General features: G+C 37.8%; 1 protein-coding gene across 2 annotated transcripts in view; it reads left to right on the forward strand.

Moving 5' to 3' along the window:
- The first annotated feature begins 588 nt into the window (after nucleotides 1-588).
- The window catches only part of wdr11 (WD repeat domain 11), a 45,388-nt gene continuing 27,839 nt past the window's right edge, over nucleotides 589-18,137 (forward strand). For both annotated transcript variants that reach the window (XM_077582433.1, XM_077582434.1), the window contains exons 1-10: nucleotides 589-769; nucleotides 3,061-3,172; nucleotides 8,393-8,546; nucleotides 8,800-8,973; nucleotides 9,093-9,294; nucleotides 11,107-11,272; nucleotides 13,346-13,457; nucleotides 14,855-15,053; nucleotides 15,748-15,848; nucleotides 16,162-16,338. In XM_077582433.1, coding sequence (XP_077438559.1) covers nucleotides 684-769; nucleotides 3,061-3,172; nucleotides 8,393-8,546; nucleotides 8,800-8,973; nucleotides 9,093-9,294; nucleotides 11,107-11,272; nucleotides 13,346-13,457; nucleotides 14,855-15,053; nucleotides 15,748-15,848; nucleotides 16,162-16,338 — 1,483 coding nt within the window. In that variant the 5' untranslated portion in view covers nucleotides 589-683. The remainder of the gene's footprint in view (nucleotides 770-3,060; nucleotides 3,173-8,392; nucleotides 8,547-8,799; nucleotides 8,974-9,092; nucleotides 9,295-11,106; nucleotides 11,273-13,345; nucleotides 13,458-14,854; nucleotides 15,054-15,747; nucleotides 15,849-16,161; nucleotides 16,339-18,137) is intronic.

Raw genomic sequence — 18,137 nt, forward strand, 5'->3', positions numbered from 1 at the left:
CTCGAGAGCGGCATCAGGCTCTTGCTAATGAGATCATTTGCATCAAGTGTGCTGGAAGAGGGAAACTAAAACATGCAGGACTGCGGCCCCTGATTACCGACGAGTAAGTCTCTTGGATATTCTTGTTTGCAATGTGAATTTTTTATCATTATTTTTCTTTTATTTGTTTTGTATTATCATTTATGTTTGACATATTGTTACTTGGTATTTTCTTGCTGTTGTAACATTCAGAACTGTGTTTCAAAGTGTAAGCAAGGCATGTAAATTTGATTGACTGATTTTTGTATTACAGTATATACTTTTAAAAAATGAGTGTGGGGGGAAATGGCTAGGCTACAGTTTAAAATAAAATGTAAAAAAATAAAATGAAAAAGAATCCATTGGCAGAAATGGGCTTTTTATTTTATTTTTATTTTTTTTTAAGTTTTTGATTAGCCTGCATAGTCTTCGTTAATTCATTTTTCATTTCACCTTACAACAACAAATTTCAGCTACAGAAGTCCAATTTATTTTCTAGTTTGCATGAGGAACCTTAGCGAAGTTGAGATTTGCTTCCGCACGGTGCTGTATTCAGCGACACCCTTCCTCTTCTTGTCCAAAACATATCCCAGCCAGGAAGCTCATCAACTGTCACAGCTTTTGACCAGCAAGCGTGAATGACGTACACGCAGTGATCAATAATTATGATTCCATACACCGTCAACATCAAACTCGCGGCTCGGACGTTGACTGGCACTCTAAATTTGCAGAATAAAACCGCAGTAGATTGGTGAGTACTGCAGCTGTTCTGTTAGCATGCATTGATTGGGAAACGACAGTGTTTACATTTTTTCCACACATCGTGTTGCTCTCGTGAATTGGTCCATTTTTCTTTATTGGTTGCTTTTTCTTAGTATAGTAAGGTGCACGAGTTATTACTTGTTGACCTTTTTGTGTTCTGACAAGGATGTTGGTAGGGAAAAACGCACGATGGCATCTCGTGTCATGTGATAGGCATTTTCCTGGGCCCGTTGAATAGATGAAGCCTTGTCCTTGTTTAGAAATGTAACAAAAGACATGTGTAGGAAACGACGTTTTTCTTGTAGTCATAAAATATTTCAATCATTCTACGGTTCTTTATGCGTAAAAGGTACTAATACTACAAATCACCACTCATAGTTTTTTAATTTTATTTATTTATTTTTTTGCAATTCAGTTGAACATCATGCATACATAAAATATTCAAAAGTTGTTTGTTTTGTTTTTTGAGTGCACAATCCCATGAAAAATGGTACTGTGATCAGTAGCCTACATAACTAACTGCATTAACATTTCATTACCACTTTTTTTCAGACCCATATCAGTACTCAGTTCTTGAGTAATCTCCAATACAGATACAGTACCAGTGCCACTACTATACTTTAAATACATAGAATCCTCCCTCCGAAACACTATGACAGCTAATTTTAAAGAAAGACCCATATATCCCAATAGTGTATTTTTCCTTAAAATTGCATCACATTAATGGGAGTTTCCTATTCTTCTAATTTCTAGTTCCTGATCATAAAGAAAAATTGTAAAGAAATAAGGCCTGCTATTGCCCCGATCGCCCATCCCTAAACATTTCATATTACAATATTGGGGCCTGGGATGAACAGAGGTTTTCTGCATTATCCCATATTTGCTTAAAGAAAAGTAACCAAAAAAATTAAGGTGCACATAAAGCATTTTAGATAAAAATCAGCAACCGGCACCACATGCACTTTTTACACATGAATGGATTTTCTAAAATAAATCACGTGAGGTCACTCCCTTTTCTTATTGATCAAGTTGTAAACAGGAAAAATAATTGCTGTGTGGACTAGCGAGTAAGGATGTAACAATATCCAAACATCACAATACGATATTATCACGATATGATGCTTAGGAGTTGGCAATATTAAAAGAAAGTTCACAATATTGTAAAGAAAAATTAGTTCATACTAAAAATAGCTCAATATTGTGCTTTTGCAAGGAGTAAGTGGTTAAGAAAATGGATGGATTGATGCATATAACAGCAATGCATATAAACCATCTACAATCTCTAATCTCTGGTGTGGGCCAGTGGTAGAGTGGTCGGCTCGCAACCCAGAGGTTGTGGGTTCGATCCCACGCCATTGTGACCATGGCGAAGTATCCTTGAGCAATATTCTGAACCCCCACTTGCTGATGCTGCGTCATCAGGAGGTGAATGATTAGTTGAATATGTGAAGCGCTTTGAGGGCCTTGTAAGGTGGAAAAGCGCTATATAAATGAAGTACCATTTATGATTTACGCCACACTTGTTTGGTAGTATTTTAAAAAGGACACACGTCACAACTCAAAAGTCTCGAATTTCACAAGTTTGCAGGTCACAAAAAATCATATGGAACTACTAGGGGTGTAACAAAAAACGACTGTGATTGGGAAATTGGTTTTGACTAAGCAAAATCGCATTGTTGCATAATCTTTTTGTGGAGAGATGCCTCTTCTAAATGAAACCTTTTTCTGAACCTAAATCCAATAAAAAATCCATGCTGACCTCAAGGGCTCTTAATTTCGAGGATTTGCCCTCACAACCTGACAGATTTGTAAAATAAGTGGCCAATTGTTGCCATGTCAATGTGCGCCATGTTGATATTTGCCTCAAAAACACATTTATTTATATTTTGTGAATGGAGTTGCATGGATCGTACAGGCCATTTTTTGGTACATTGTGTCTGTAAAAGTCTGAACATTTTCTTCTTGGGTACTGTGTTGACTTCTTATGCAATTTATAGTTATGTTTGCATCTCTAAAAAATAGGCAGATGAACTGTAGAGTAGCTAGCATAGCAGCTACTTGAGCTGCATGTACATGTTGAGTTACCTTGTCTTCTTTCTTTTCTTTTTTTTTTTTTAACTTGAACAATGAATGGCCAATTGATATGCCATAGGTTTTGTCGACTCATACCCAGTTCCCACACTCTTTGCTCAAGCTTTAGTCTCTACATCACAGCTTTCTGCGCAGCATGTTATTCAGTTCAAGCATCCACACCATCCTCCTTTTTTTTTGTTGTTGTAGGGGCTGGCAGGGGCTGATAGCTCAAGGATGTCATTCTAGCATTCTCATTATTGATCCGAAGACGTCACAGACCATCCAAGTGCTGGAAAAACACAAAGCCAACGTGGTCAAGGTAAATGCTTCCTTAAGTACCTGGCTACAAACACACTTGCATATATGCCTGTTGTCCTAAAAGCAAGTGACAATTCTGTAAATATGTAAATTGTCTTTGATGTTCCCTCACACGCAGAAAAAGATGTAACTAACTTAATGATAGTGTATTGTAGCTGTGGGATGTATATCGTAGCGCGATATAAAAATACCTTGCAATTAGGGTAAGTATTATTATTTTTAACGTTTTTGTCTGCATTTAGTTTCATCTCATGAACGTAAAAATGACAAAAATTGACATGTTTTTCACAGGACAGCGACTATATGTAAATAGCAGCAAATTGCACTAACAAGCGGCTGCTCTTTTTAAAACATTATTAATTTATATTTTGAATTATTTTAAAGTATGTACAAATTAATAATGAAGACAATTAAGATTATAGTACATTGAACTTAGATTTTGCATCTTGCGCCATCATTTCTGACATGTTTATAAATTGATGGTGATAGTGTGTGGCTTTAGAATTTTGTTTTTGCTGTAAATCGTTTGTGTATTTTAAAATGGAACCAAAAGCTATGCAGAGTAGCACTAATACTATGAAACTATAATATTTCACTCACACTCATCTCTTGGGGACTGAGCCTTTTTTTTTTATGTAGGTCTTCTAGAAGGTAGTGAAATCAGATAAGTAAAATTAGGAAAATACACTGTGCTAAACACAACTAAAATGAATACTTTGTGTTTTTATTTTGTTTTATTTAACATTTATCCAATATGCTTTGTTTTGCTTCACTAGTATTCATATTTTAAAAGCAGTAAATTGATCTACACAAACACAATGCGGTATGCACCTGAAATAGAAAAATAAAAAATAAATCCTTAAAGATTAGGAGGAACTTTTTTTTTTTAAAAGCGCTCTACTGCATATTATAACTAACTATTTTGTGCTTCATTGAAATATGTTGCCGTTGAGGGGTTGTGGCAAAGCTGTCATGTTTTGTTGAGTCTTGATATGTCCGAGTTCATAAACGCAACACTGTGCGTGGTCGCGACTCGTGAGTCAAAGGTGAGAAAAAGACCTCGACTAAAGCCTCTGTAAACCTTACAAATATGTTATCGTGCCAAACAGAACATCATGTTACACATACAGCGCTAACACATACGGTGCTAACACACACACGGTGCTAATGCTAGCTTCCAGACATGACTATATACATACACTATGTCAGAAATATTATTAGGCATCAGCCACAACATGCTTCCTTTTTAAATGCTGCTTTATCACTGCCGTGGTGCCATGAAAGGTAGGTATAACCTCGTATTAAGTATTTTGGTTAAGATGCCTGAAGTTTGTTTCTGTTGCTAACACGAGTTAGCCATGACACTACACTACCCACAATGCATTTCTTTCGGATGACCCGGATGGACACTACTGCACATGTGCTTCACAGACATGGCATCCAGACCCGGGAGACGAGGCAGTTTTCGACAAAAACAGAGCGACAAATAAATAACTAAATATATAAATAAACAACTCGTCGACTATTAATAATAATTGTCGATGGTTTTGATCGCCGATGTCGTTGTGACTAGTCGACTAATCTTGGCAGCCCTACTTGCAATATAACCCTCATTTATATCCATTGTGGTCCGTTTGGCACACGCACCTGTGAGAAGCTGTGACTACGTTTACATGCCATCAATATCTGGGTTAAGGTCAAAATTCGGATTCCTGAAAGATTCTGAATTGCCCGTTTACATGCGTGAGTAGTCCGAATTTCTCCACTTATTGTGCAGTTTTGGCCCATGATACTGTATTTGTCAATGTCAAGTAAGATGCACACACAGCTGCTGGCAGAATACATTCGCAAAGTAAAGTATCATTCAACCGTTGTTGGTATTGTTTGACCTTGAGCTAAGTAGTTGTCTGACATTATTGATCCTGTGGGAAGGATGCCTCTCTCCAGTGACTGAGAGAGTGTGTGCTTGTGTGTTTTGAAAAAGACTAATAATGGGCCGTAAATTCAGTAGTGATTATCAGAGGCTAGGCTCTGCCTGAGGCTTCCATTCTTTACTCCAAAATGCTCTTAATCTTGGATGTGCCGCAGCAGTTGGCAATCTTTCACCACACACAGTCACAAAAACAGACGCCTTGGTGAATAATAGACTAGTGGATAATGAAAAAAAATCCTGATATTGATGGACATAAAATCGACAAACACAAATCAATTATTTAAATACTCGGTGAAATTTGTCTTTTATAAATGTCATTTGTATAGGTTTGCACTGAAATTTATAGGGGGAGTCAAATTGATGATATGATAAACATTCTTCCCACTAAAATTGTTGGGGAAAACGAACTAAATATTGTAAAATACTGAAAAAAAATGGGGGCGTCATTGTACAAGTTTTGACATATCTATTGTCTGTTTAGAATTCATCATCTGGCAGCTTTGCCTGATCATTGCAGTAGTAAATATACACACACAATAAATAAATGCACAGACCAATTACCATTGCTCACGGTCACGTTATTTGAAAAGAAAATAGTATACACAACCACTAACGAGCTTGTATTTATGCTCAACACAAATCAGAACATAAACAAGCCACAAACATCAGCATGAAGCCACTCCACTCCACAGTTATGCGGATACATACGGTAAACATTTCCTGCTTGGAGCATTCCCTGCAGTAGCAACGAGATGAGAAGGCATAATAATATACCGCCAGTGATTAATTTTATCCTGGGGATCCTGTCATTTCATTTTATTTAAAAGGTCAAGGTCACATAGATTCACATTTCATTGAGGTACTTTCGAGTAACCCTCCTAATAAATCATTCACTCAAAGATGACCTGTTCTGTGAGGTGAATTCTTTAGAATGCTTCTTTAATGATTCACTTGAGTGACAAGAACAGTTTCAGAGGTTCAAGACCCGGTGAAGGCAAAAAAAAACCCCATACTAATTGGAAGTGGTTGTTGGAGAGATGCCAACAGGCTAAGTACTTTAGTACCCTCGAGCAAGACACAGAAGCAGTAATTGCCCAGGGGCCGCATTTATAAAACTGTGCGTGAAAACCTGCACAGAAAAGTACGTACGAACGAAACGCAAAACTCACGTACGCAGAAAAAAATGGAGATTTATAAAACCATGCGAAGCACATCTGCACGCAATTTCTCTTTAGAAATCCCACACGTCCCAACCCGTGTGCGCAGCTGATTCAATGCCCTTCCCCGCCCCAAGTCTACCTATTTCACCCCATATTAAGCAATGCAAATCTACTCATTAATGGATTTGCGTATTCCTAAGCAGCACGTGACTGCGATCATCAAATCGAAACAATGGATGACAAACAAGGAAAGGAAAGAAAGAAGGCTAACTTCACCATGATGTAGGCTACATTGAATTTTTGAGTGAATAATAGGGGTGGGAATCTTTGAATGTCTCACGATTCGATACAGATTTTTGCGTCTGCGATTTGATTCAGAATCGATTTTTGATTAAGAACGATTTTTGATGCAAAATGATTTGATCGTCAATGATTTTTGCTTCAATCTATAGATGTGCAAGGAATTGTAATGATCTACTCCAGTCTGACTCGCTAATGCTAATTAGCGCGTTACTCCACTAACCTCAAAAGAACGGCTCCACGCTGGTAAAAAAAAACAACTTTTATTGGAATAACTTGACCGTGACTTTTTCCTTCTACTCTCTAATGTGGCTACAACTTAACAGTGTATTAGACCGCGTGGAACCACACTGCCCCTCAGTGGCCGGGTACAACATGAACAGCGCTCCAAATGAAGGCAGACACAGACAAAGGCAAGACAGTATAAAATAATTTAAATAAAATAGATTTAAAATTTAAAATCTATTCTGAATTGTACTAAATGAGGATCGCGATTCTTATGAGAATTTATTTTTGGCACACCTCTAGAAAATAAAAAAAGATTACAAAAATACATAATGTACATTATGAAAGTCACGGAAAGCCGTGATTATTGGATGCAATTATTGGCCGCAGGGCGTACTGCGGCAAAAAGAAAAGAAAAAGAAAAATATAATAATAATGATAATAAAAATAATTTGGTATGATACAAAGGTGAGCATAAATAAGTAATTTCACCAATCTTTTTGTCTTTACCTAATAAGCAAAAATTAGGCAATCAATAGGCCGCCTCATTATTTTTATTATTAGTAGTATCTATTATTATTAGAGGTGCACCAATCACAATTTTCTGGCCGATCTCCGATCTTTTAAAAAGTCTGACCTGCCAATCCCGATTTTTGCCCATCTCGATTTTTTTTTCATAACAAGCTGCATACACCTTCAGAGTTCCACTCTTGTTTTATTGGAAAACATTGAACATTGAAATATCTGTGAAGTAATACAAACGGTTTGTTTTAACTACAAGTAGTTAAATAGTTCTCTGAAATAAAAATGAAAAGCCTATTAGTCATCTCAGCAGAAGAGGACAGTGGCTGACTTTTTCAGACCTCTGAGGAGGAAGATGTCAATAAGATGACAATATCTGTTCTACAAGTAGCAAAACATTTAGTGTGTCTGCATCTGCTTCTTAAATGAAATATGAGATGACAATGCAATTGGTTAATTTCTTGCTCCGCCCAGTAACACATATTACATATAACTGTCAGGTTCAGTCAACCTAGTACATTTAATAAACAACATACAAGGAAGGAAGACAAGAGATTTAGATTATTTTTTTTACTCGCGAGGAGAACAGACAGAGATGTGCACAGATTACAATCTCCTACCCACTCTGAGCACACTCCGCCAAGTTCTCTCTTTTTAATTGGATTTTCCCTAGTTACACAGATGTAAAGGGGAGGGAGAAGACACAGCAGCAACCTTCACGGATATTGTGCAGATAATAAGACACTGTCTTTCTTCAGCGCTGAAGGTTTCAACAGTCAAAGTTCAACAGTTCATCTGTAAAGTGTTTCAGCCGCTACGATGTGATAAGGCACATTCCCGGCCCCGCTGCAGGAGCATCCTTCCCACGGGGCTCTGCTCTCACAGATAACTCCAACTCACACAATTCAAACAAGTTTATACCGCGGAATAAATACTTATAAGAGTAAATATGGGATAACTTATGTACATTTATTCTAACAATAACAGCAGAAACTCACAAGTAATTACACCCCATTATGACTTGCGTCATGTGCTTCAAGTCATAAAAATAATGGCTCCGTATTGTTATTTGTTCCTCCAGGTAAAGTGGTCAAGAGAAAATTACTACCATAACTTGAGCTCGCCCTACTGCTTGCGACTGGCCTCCGGGGATGCCTCTGGAAAGATTATAGTGTGGGATGTTGTTAGTGGCACTGCCCATTGTGAGATCCAAGAGCACTCCAAACCCATCCAGGGTAAGAGATCATTGAGACCCCCCCCCCTCCCCTCCTCCCTTTTTATAGCAGCCTAAATTGATTCTTTATCCTGGGGCAGGACATTACCCGAGCAAGACCTGCCAAGAAAACAATCTATTCTGTCAAGTAACTCCAAAGTTGTGTGCGATTTGTTTTCATTACAATGCTATTGCCATCACTCTATATGTCCTGCTGCAAACGCCATGCATTCATCTTCTTCATTCCTGCCTCTTCTTATCTGGCTTTCCTTCAGATTTGGAGTGGCTTTGGAATCAGGATGTGTCCCGTGATCTGTTGCTGGCCGTGCATCCCCCCAACTACATCATTCTATGGAACGGAGACACAGGAACCAAGCTGTGGAAGAAAAGCTATGCTGAAAACATCCTCTCCTTTTCTTTTGACCCATTTGACCCATCCAACATGGCATGTATGTGCACAAAAATGCCTCACTGAAGCTGTTGTCAAATTTGTTAAAACTTTTCATGAAAAAAAAAAATACTGTGTATGTGATACATATAAAAAAATAAAATTACGTCTTCCTGACAGTGCTGACGAGCGAAGGAATAGTCTTCATCACAGACTTTTCCCACTCGAAACCACCAGGAAGTGCGGGCAAAAAGGTTTACATTGCGAGCCCTCACGCAAGCCCCGCCCACACCAAGCCTGCACCCACTGCTGCCCCGCCTCCTACCGGTGCCAAGAAAGCTCTCAACAAGGTCAAAGTGCTAATCACCAACGAAAAGCCCACGTAAGACTTTCACGCAACTTCACAACTGTATATGAGTAGAATTATTGAAAAAAAAAACACATTAAAATATCTTTGTCACCTGCCGGGAACAAAAAATAAATAAAAAATACATATTGGCTAGTATTATCATTGTGAGGTGGATTAATCCTTGACGGTAGCATATTTTCCAAATTACCTGATGATTTCAAACATTTCAATATCATGTAAATCCAATCAGGAATTTGCCAATTATAAATTGACGAAAGATGTCAGTGGCTGAAAAACAGTACAAATATGGACCAAGCATAATTTTTTGGCAGCCTTGAAACGTTATGCCTGTTACACTGGGTTATTCATAACAGTAGCACCCTGCAGTCTGTTTACAAACCCAGCCAATATGCTACACACACACACACGCACACACACACACATCTTGCTTGCCTTCTTTCTTCCACCGCCTTCTCATCATGTCCATTTTCAATTTTGTGTCATTTTTAAAATCTAATGTGGAATTTTTTTATTGTAGCTTCTCTCACATCACGGTTCTCTTCCTATGCCTAATAGGTGGCAGATTTGAACAAGAGTCTGACATCTGAAACCCGCTGACTTAATTGCTGTATTGTACACATGAATGTCTCATCAGGCAGCCATTAATCCGGCAGTTAGCATGCAGAGAAAACGTTACCCAATCACGATGGCAGGATCAGGCTCTCGCTTCTCAGCTCTGTGTACGGTTCTTCTCACACACACAGTCAAATTTTGAACTGTATGTTAACGTTTGCAGTTCAAAGACATCTTGTAGTTATAAGTGTCCCGAGGTCTGACTAAAAAAAGCAAACGGTTTCCCTGGCAACACAAAATATACTTAAACAAAGTGGGCAAATGTTTCCAAAATACTGCATCTGAAAACTAGAGACGGGCAACATTCTGTATTAGAATGCCGTCAATGTAGTAAAGTGCAGTTTACCACCATTGATTAATAAGCATATTGTTACATGAATGCCCTTTTTTCAAATCTCTTTAAATTAGGCACAAGTACCAAAGTAAATTTGAGCAATGTATGATGTTGGAACCAGGCAACTGAATATTTATTTATTTAGAAGTCTTTAAAGCAACACTAAGGAGTTTTCGGTTTATGTTGATTATGGCAATGCCATATGGACATAAGCGCTATTGTTATGTCTGAAGGAAGACCACATTTTCTATGAGGACAAGTGCATTGCGTCTTTTTTTTTCTTTGTTGATCCTTGACTGTCCGTTCAGCCGGGGTATCTTTTGACGTATGCCATAAAGCAGTCAGCGCATTTGTAGTTTTTTGTGTGGTAGTGTTCCTACCATCCTCCTCAAAGTTGCTTAGTGCCAGTAAAAATGAAACAGACCCCCTCAGGTCATGGCAAAGGAACCATTCAACTAGTTTTAAGTCGATTATCATGTTTCATCAGAAGAGTTATGAAAATATTTTATTAAGGTTGAAAAGTTCCTTAGTGCTACTTAAAAAAAAATATTTTATGCTACCTTGACTGGCTCAGACATTTCTGACCCCGTCGCTGTCTTAGCCCATATCAATGAGCTGCTAATCGTGTGGAGCTCAACAACTTCTAAAGTTTTTTTATTTAAGTCATTTTTTTATTTTTATCTTGATCAATGATCTCACTTGTGTTTGTCTGATGTTTGTCCTGTATGTGATCCATATGTGAACTCTACAACATGCACTTGACATGTTGAAAAATCCATCGCCGACCAAAAAAAGTATCTAAAGGGTTAGGGTTACAATGATCGTTTGACAAATAGCTTTTCTCTTGTTTCTTACGATGTCAACTTTGTGGTCCATAGCGCAGAGGCAGTGACGTTGAACGACTGCCTGCAGCTGTCTTACCTGCCATCCAAAAGGAACCACATGTTGCTGCTTTATCCCAGAGAGATCCTCATCCTGGATTTGGAGCTCAGCCAGACTGTGGGAGTTGTAGCCATTGAGCGTTCTGGTGTGCCCTTCATCCAGGTGAGGCTCTTCAAATGTAAACCGCTATAAAACTTGTATCAGTCAAGTTACTAAATGCATTTAACCTTCTATATAAATCAAGTTCATTGTAAAAGTGATATATTTAAATTGTCAATTACTTTGATTATTCAGGCTGTAAATTACACCTTTAGCATGAATTCTAAAGTTTGGGAACCTGTTGTTATTGCCCCGATGGTTCAGTTCGCTAAGGTGAGTCTGTGCCAGTGCTAGAGGTGCCAAATGATGGTTTATTTTGTTACACAAATCACTGAAATTCAGCTCGTTATGGCTCGATTGCTGATTGCTCTGCATATTTAAAAAGAAAAAAAAATTAAATCCAGCATCCAATGAATTAGTTAATTAATGAGTACATCACCACGTGCGTCAGCCCAGAGGATGGGAGTATATGGTTAAAAGTGTATTCATTTAATAAATATTTTATATGATATTAGGTAACCTTTATTAGTTCCACAGGGGAATGTATTAATGTATTAACAAGTATGGTTATAGAGTAATGATTGTGTTGTGCAATTGAACAGTAGCCCATGCATAATTATTTTTATCCGATTACATAATAATGCTGCAATAGCCGTCCTGTGGTAATGTTCTAGACAAAATGTAAAAAAAAAAAAAAAAAAAGAAGAAGGAAATTCTGACAAATGATTATGGAAGTGAAGTTCTGTAGGTTGGCAGCTGTGCAAGTGCTTTTGAGCTCTTACGTACGTGCTTCATACATCACCGTCTTTCCCTCCCTTCAAATCACCCCCTTTTAGCATTTATTCCATTTTTACCAGGCTTTACTTTTACACAGATGAATCTTCCAAGTGGAAAAAACCCTCCCCCGGTACAATGATAAAGTTTTCTACTTTTCTCTCTCTATCTCAGTGCTAGCTAGCCTCATCACAGTGCAATGAGAAGCCAGGAGATGCATGGCTGCACAGTTCACAGCAAAAACATTCCCAACATTGTGCCTGCTAATAGTTTGACTCAGTAGCGCCAGTGACCTTTGGGCGCCAATTTTCTCTCAACTGCAGAACAGATTTCTAATGGGAAATAGATGAGATTTTGGGGGGAGGTTGAATTTGTCCATAATGAAGTAAAAACTCTCTTAACTAAGTTTTGACTCCCCACCAATGTGAGGGAAGGAATGGACAATATACTGTAGTTCACTCAAATCAGTCAACTCAAATGGACATTATTTACAATATATACCACTTTTTATACATAAAAATGCAACTCAAAGTGCTATGTAATTAAAACATCCGAGGTACAATGTAAAAAGAACCCCCCTCCCCCCCAAACATCCCCATGAACACACACACATACACAACCAGGCGGTGCACAGAGAAACCATGTGAGGAAAAACACCCAAGGATAGCTCATCCACACATGATGCAGACAACAAATAAAAAGCTAAAAGCAAGGGTAAAAGATAATTATAGATGTAACTAAAAACTACAAGACAGTAAGATACTTAAAAAATAGGCCTAAACTAAAAGAGTAAAACAATTTAAAAGCTAAGCTAAAACGGTGTGTCTTGAGCCTCCTCTTAAAGGGGAAGTCAACACCCCCAAAAATTATTAACAATAATATGTTCTAATGTATGCAGCCCCACTTGTCTAAATACAGTATTCTGTTTAATATTGCGTGAGTGGAATATGAGTTAAGCAGCAAAATCCAGCAGTTTTTATCAGTATCAAAAGGCGTCCATTTTGCCACTTCTTAGCTATCTTCAACTACAAATCAATCAGACTACATCCATGTGGCAATTTACATTGTACAAAACAACTCCCAATACTGCTCAGAGCACTTGGCTCACATCACCGCTTCCCATTTGTTATTGGGTTTCTTTTTTGGTATTCCATTTTTTTTCTGTTGTATACATTGCTATATTTTACTGCTCTGTGTGTAACAGTATAATAATGTGACTGTTATCTATGAAACTGTAGTGCCACTGAACCTATTTGTGAAGTTTATGACCTTGTGAACATAAACACATTTTCTTGCGATAGCAACGAGTCGGCAGAACGGGGACTCACATAATCCATCTTTTGCCTCAACTGCGTGTCTCAGGTGATCCCCTGCGCCCAGAGGGACGCCTTGTATTGCCTCCACGAGAACGGATGCATCACACTTCGCGTGTGTCGTTCCACTGCAGCCCTTGAAGAAGGATCAGCAGCAACAGGTATGCCCCCTCATGTATGTGCACTGGGCGCCCTTTTGTTACTACGCTCACAGACATCCCTAACTCGCTGTCTCCACCTCTTCATTTATTCAGCCGTTGTCAGTGCCTGAAGCGATTTTCTCTATGCTCCAGTGGGCATTCAGACTCTTACTATCTCATTTATCTTTGGCTTAGTGTTACAGGCCAATGGGAGTCTATTGTCTCAGCAAATGTCTCTCTCTTCCTCACTCTCCAGCTTCTTTCTTGCTTCCCCGACATTTTCTTTTATGGGTCTCTCACACCCTCATTTAAACGTATATTTCTGTTCCTGGTACTTACCTCCTTAAATCCTCTCACTTTATTGTTCGACTCTTATTTCCCCTCTCGCTTACCTTTAATACTATCGACTCACATTTATCTTCTTGCCTTTTCTTCTTTTATGAACAACTAATCAATGCCTTATTCCACACTTGTCTCCCTTTTATTTACATGCCCAATAGCTGCCATTATGCTCTTCACTCACCCAATCGCTATCACAAGGGCTGGGTATCGATTCTAATTTCCTCAATCAATGAGTTCAGTTTGATTTGATTTTGATTCACTTCAATTCGATATTGATTAATTATGAAACATCAAGTCATGATAAAAATTCCAATTTAAATTTTGCAACGGCAGTAACTGGTTAAATGATTTAGTTTGTTAATGAAAGTAACACGTGGTATATCATTTAAGTGTTACACAAACATTGACATCAGCAAGGATGAGATGAAAATATTTTCATAATTCTAATTCAATAATTAAAGTTGAATGGTTAAAGTACCACTCATTGTCACGCCCATATAAGTAGGGTCAAATTAGTTTTGCGCACTTCACCCATCCACTGAGGGAGCGGTGAGCAGCAGAGCAGGGGCTTGTGCCCGGGGCTCATTTGGTGATCTAACCAATTCCAACCCGTAATGCTGAGTGTCAAGCAGGGAGGTAAAATGGGTCCCATTTTTATAGTCTTAGGTATGACCCGGCCGGGGATTGAACCCACAACCTCCCAGTCTCAGGGCGGACATCTCTACCACTGGGTCACTGAACTGGTAATTGTAAATATAAATATAAATAAATATAAAATTTAATTTAAAAATCGGAATTGTTTTAAAGTACAATAAATCAGGTCTTTCATAAATGTAAGAAAATCCTTATAAATTCATGTGAACAGTAGGCCCTAAATGTCAAGAAAACAGTAAAATACAAAAAAATTGTTATGGAAAAAAAGAGATATTAAAATAATCAATTAATGGATTTATGAATCAATATCATGCTTGAAAAGGAAAATCGATTCGATATCGATTATTCTTTTTTCTTTTTTTTTAAACCCAGCCCTAGCTATCACTCTTACACCATTTCTTCTCCCTTTTTTTTTCTCTCAGACCCAGAACAGAGTGCCCAGGAGCTCGTGTACGATCTCCGCTCTCAGTGCGATGCTATCCGTGTCACCAAGACTGTCCGGCCCTATCGCATGGTCATCTGCCCTGTCAACGAAAACAATGCTGCTCTCATAGTCAGCGATGGTCGAGTCATGCTATGGGAGCTTAAAGCCTTCACAGGCAGAACTACTGCCAATCCAAGGTACGCAATTGTGCACACTTGCTGCTCTGTATTTGTGCAGTCACACTCATTTACAGACACAGAAGAGTGAGGTAAAGATAAATGTCTCACTACTTTTTCAGTCGCCTTAAATAAACTTCCCTAAAAACTGCATAATCCTCTGACCTAAATTTACGCTTCTTAGCGACTGTCACAGGTAGGCCATGCAGGGACTTAAGCTATCTCACTTTCCTTTGATAGGAGATTCCCAAGCTCCTGTTGAGGAGCCATGACTGTATTTTTAGTTTTTTAGTTTTTTAGTTTTTTCCCTGTATGCCTACTATCTAGTTAATGTAGGCAAATAAGTCCCTGAAGCAGCATTAAATAAAAATGAGTGCCATGTTTTTCTCATAGCTTCACTCAATGATAGCACTGCTTAGTTTTAATAAATCTGCTTAAAATTATCTTGGTTTCAGCTGACTGAATATAGAAGCAGTTTATGTGAAAGGAAATGACATCCTGGTGGTCAGTGTACACGTGACATACTGTCACCAATTATTTTTCTTTAAGGAACAATGTCAAATCAATAAAATGATTGCGCCAGTTAAAATAAAATAATTTCTCATCCTCTCAAATGAATTTAATCACTTCCCATTATCTTTGTTTGAGCAGTTAATGCATGCCGTACTTTCATAATATATTGGATTCATATTTGATATCACCCCTTGTGTTGCAGCTCAGGATTGTCCCCACTCTACTCCCCGGTGTCCTTTTGTGGAGCTCCGCTGGCTCCAAACCAGAAACATATTCAAAACCTTTCTCTCAACAGCATGATAGGTATGACTGCACACCATCATCTGCACCATTGCGTGTCAACAATTTTCTTGTAATCTTCTTTGGGTTATTCAATTTATGTGGAAGACCACTATTTGGCCCCTGCCCAAACCTTATGCCTACCGTAGACAACCCCTTCAAATTATATTGACGTTAATTGTTGATCATTTGGTGTTGACATTAAATTGTATTTACAAGTAGGAATGCATGATAACTGACCTAATACTACTTTGCAGACATATGATTACTAGAATTTGACAAGATCAAGATCCTAAAATGTATATAATATTTGTATGTGTATTGTTTTTATCTGTAGGTCAGACTTTAATAGCTGGTGAAGCCCCTCTTCCATCGTCCAACCAGCAGGAAGTTCAGCTGAAATTCCTGTTGACTGGCCTTCTCTCTGGTTTGCCACTGCCACCCTTTGCCATCCGCATGTGTCCACCTCTTACAACCAAAAACATCAACCACTACCAACCGATGCTGGCTGTTGGTGGGTTATGTTGCAAACACAAAATCACCTACTTATGCATACTGTACATTAGGGGTGTTGGAAAAAAATCTATTCGGCAATACATCGCGATATTGCAGCGCGCAATTCTCGAGTCGATTCAATATGCGGCCGAATAGATTTTTAAACATAATTTTTTTATGGAAATATTCAACAAAACGTCTAACTTAGGGTTAGGATTTACACATTAGGCATGGAAGAATGTTATATTAACGGAACATTAAGCCTTAATATTTGATTTCAGTTCTGTTCAAACAAGTAACGGACTGCAACCTGAATTTTCAGATAAATAAATACATTTTCATACAAATCTTACAGTGTACATGTACAAGTTTACTCATTAGTATTTTCTAAATTTGAGTTAAAAAAATCGCAATAATCAATTTGTAGATTCATATCGGGATTAATCGGTATTGAATCGTGACCTATGAATCGTGATACAAATCGAATCGCCAGGTACTAGGCATTTCACACCTCTACTGTACATGTATATTTTCACACTGATTATTCACTTCTGCTCCAAACTAATTGATGGTTTTGTAATCTTGTTCTTTTACCCCTTGATTTGATTTGCTTTATTAACACAGTAAAAAAACAAAAGAAAGAAGGAAAATGTAATTTCATTTTAACAAACCACTCGTTCGCTCTTATAAGATGTGATTGATTGACACGTCTGCATTGCAAATGGGATTTCTCCATTGCCCTAATCTGGATAAATAAATGTAATTTTTTTTCTTTTGCACCATACGTTTGGGAAGTGGAGCGTCTTGACATGTTAATGCATGCCCTATTGTCGTATCAGAAGTTTTTGTAGCATTTGTCTTTTCTCAAAACCTCATCAGAGGTTTGTCAAACCTCAGTTGGTTTTGTTGTTTCATCACCATTGCTCATTTCAGAAAATGGTTGCATCAGTGCTTTCGAAAGAGAAAGCAATGCTAAATTAACTTGCCAGAGCATTACCCATATGTCTAATGAAAATGCTGTGATTCCTTTACCCTCTAGTTTTGTCAGAATGAACACAAACAAACAAAAAAATAAATAAATAAATAAATATATATATATATATATATAGTAATGTGTCCTCACACACCGGTATTTTTATTTTGTTTTTGTTTTTTATTGTTTTGAGCTCTGGATGTAACATGCGTATTTTAGGAGATGAGTTTGAATTTGCATCGATTTTTCTTTTTGGCGTAGTCTACATTCAATGTTAAATGTCAACATCTGAGTGCACAGAAGTTTGATTTAGGTCAATCATAATAAATATGAAAAAGAAAACTCGGCCTTATAATATGCGGCCTTATCTGTAATTTGAGCAGAAGTCACATTGGACTGCGTATTGATTGCATAATGCAGAAGTTATTGCTTTATTGAATGATTACTATTATATTGCTTTTGCACAATTGACCTGTTGAGGTGCAACATTATACTTAAGTTATCACTTGTTATGAGGTCTCAAAATCACAAATGCCCCAGGATGACTGCGAAAGAGGCCATTCGGCGTGAATTTTAATTTGCTTCTCCCCTTTCTTATAAAAGTGTGAGGTCTATGAAATTTCTGTTGGATTTTACCTGTTTGACTGCATTTAAACGACTTAAGCATGTTACCAACATGAAAACAGGACTGTCTGTGGGTGCAAAAGAAATATGAGAGAATATGGGAAGTGGGGGAGCTGGATCAAAGACAACTCTTTACTGTATCATACTGCACCCATTGTGGAAAAGCTATTAATAACGTCAACCTTTGAAGTTTATGAATGTACTTAGCTTCACTTCTTTTC

The sequence above is a fragment of the Vanacampus margaritifer genome, chromosome 12 (genome assembly GCF_051991255.1).
Source record: "Vanacampus margaritifer isolate UIUO_Vmar chromosome 12, RoL_Vmar_1.0, whole genome shotgun sequence".
Classification (NCBI taxonomy): Eukaryota; Metazoa; Chordata; class Actinopteri; order Syngnathiformes; family Syngnathidae; genus Vanacampus; species Vanacampus margaritifer.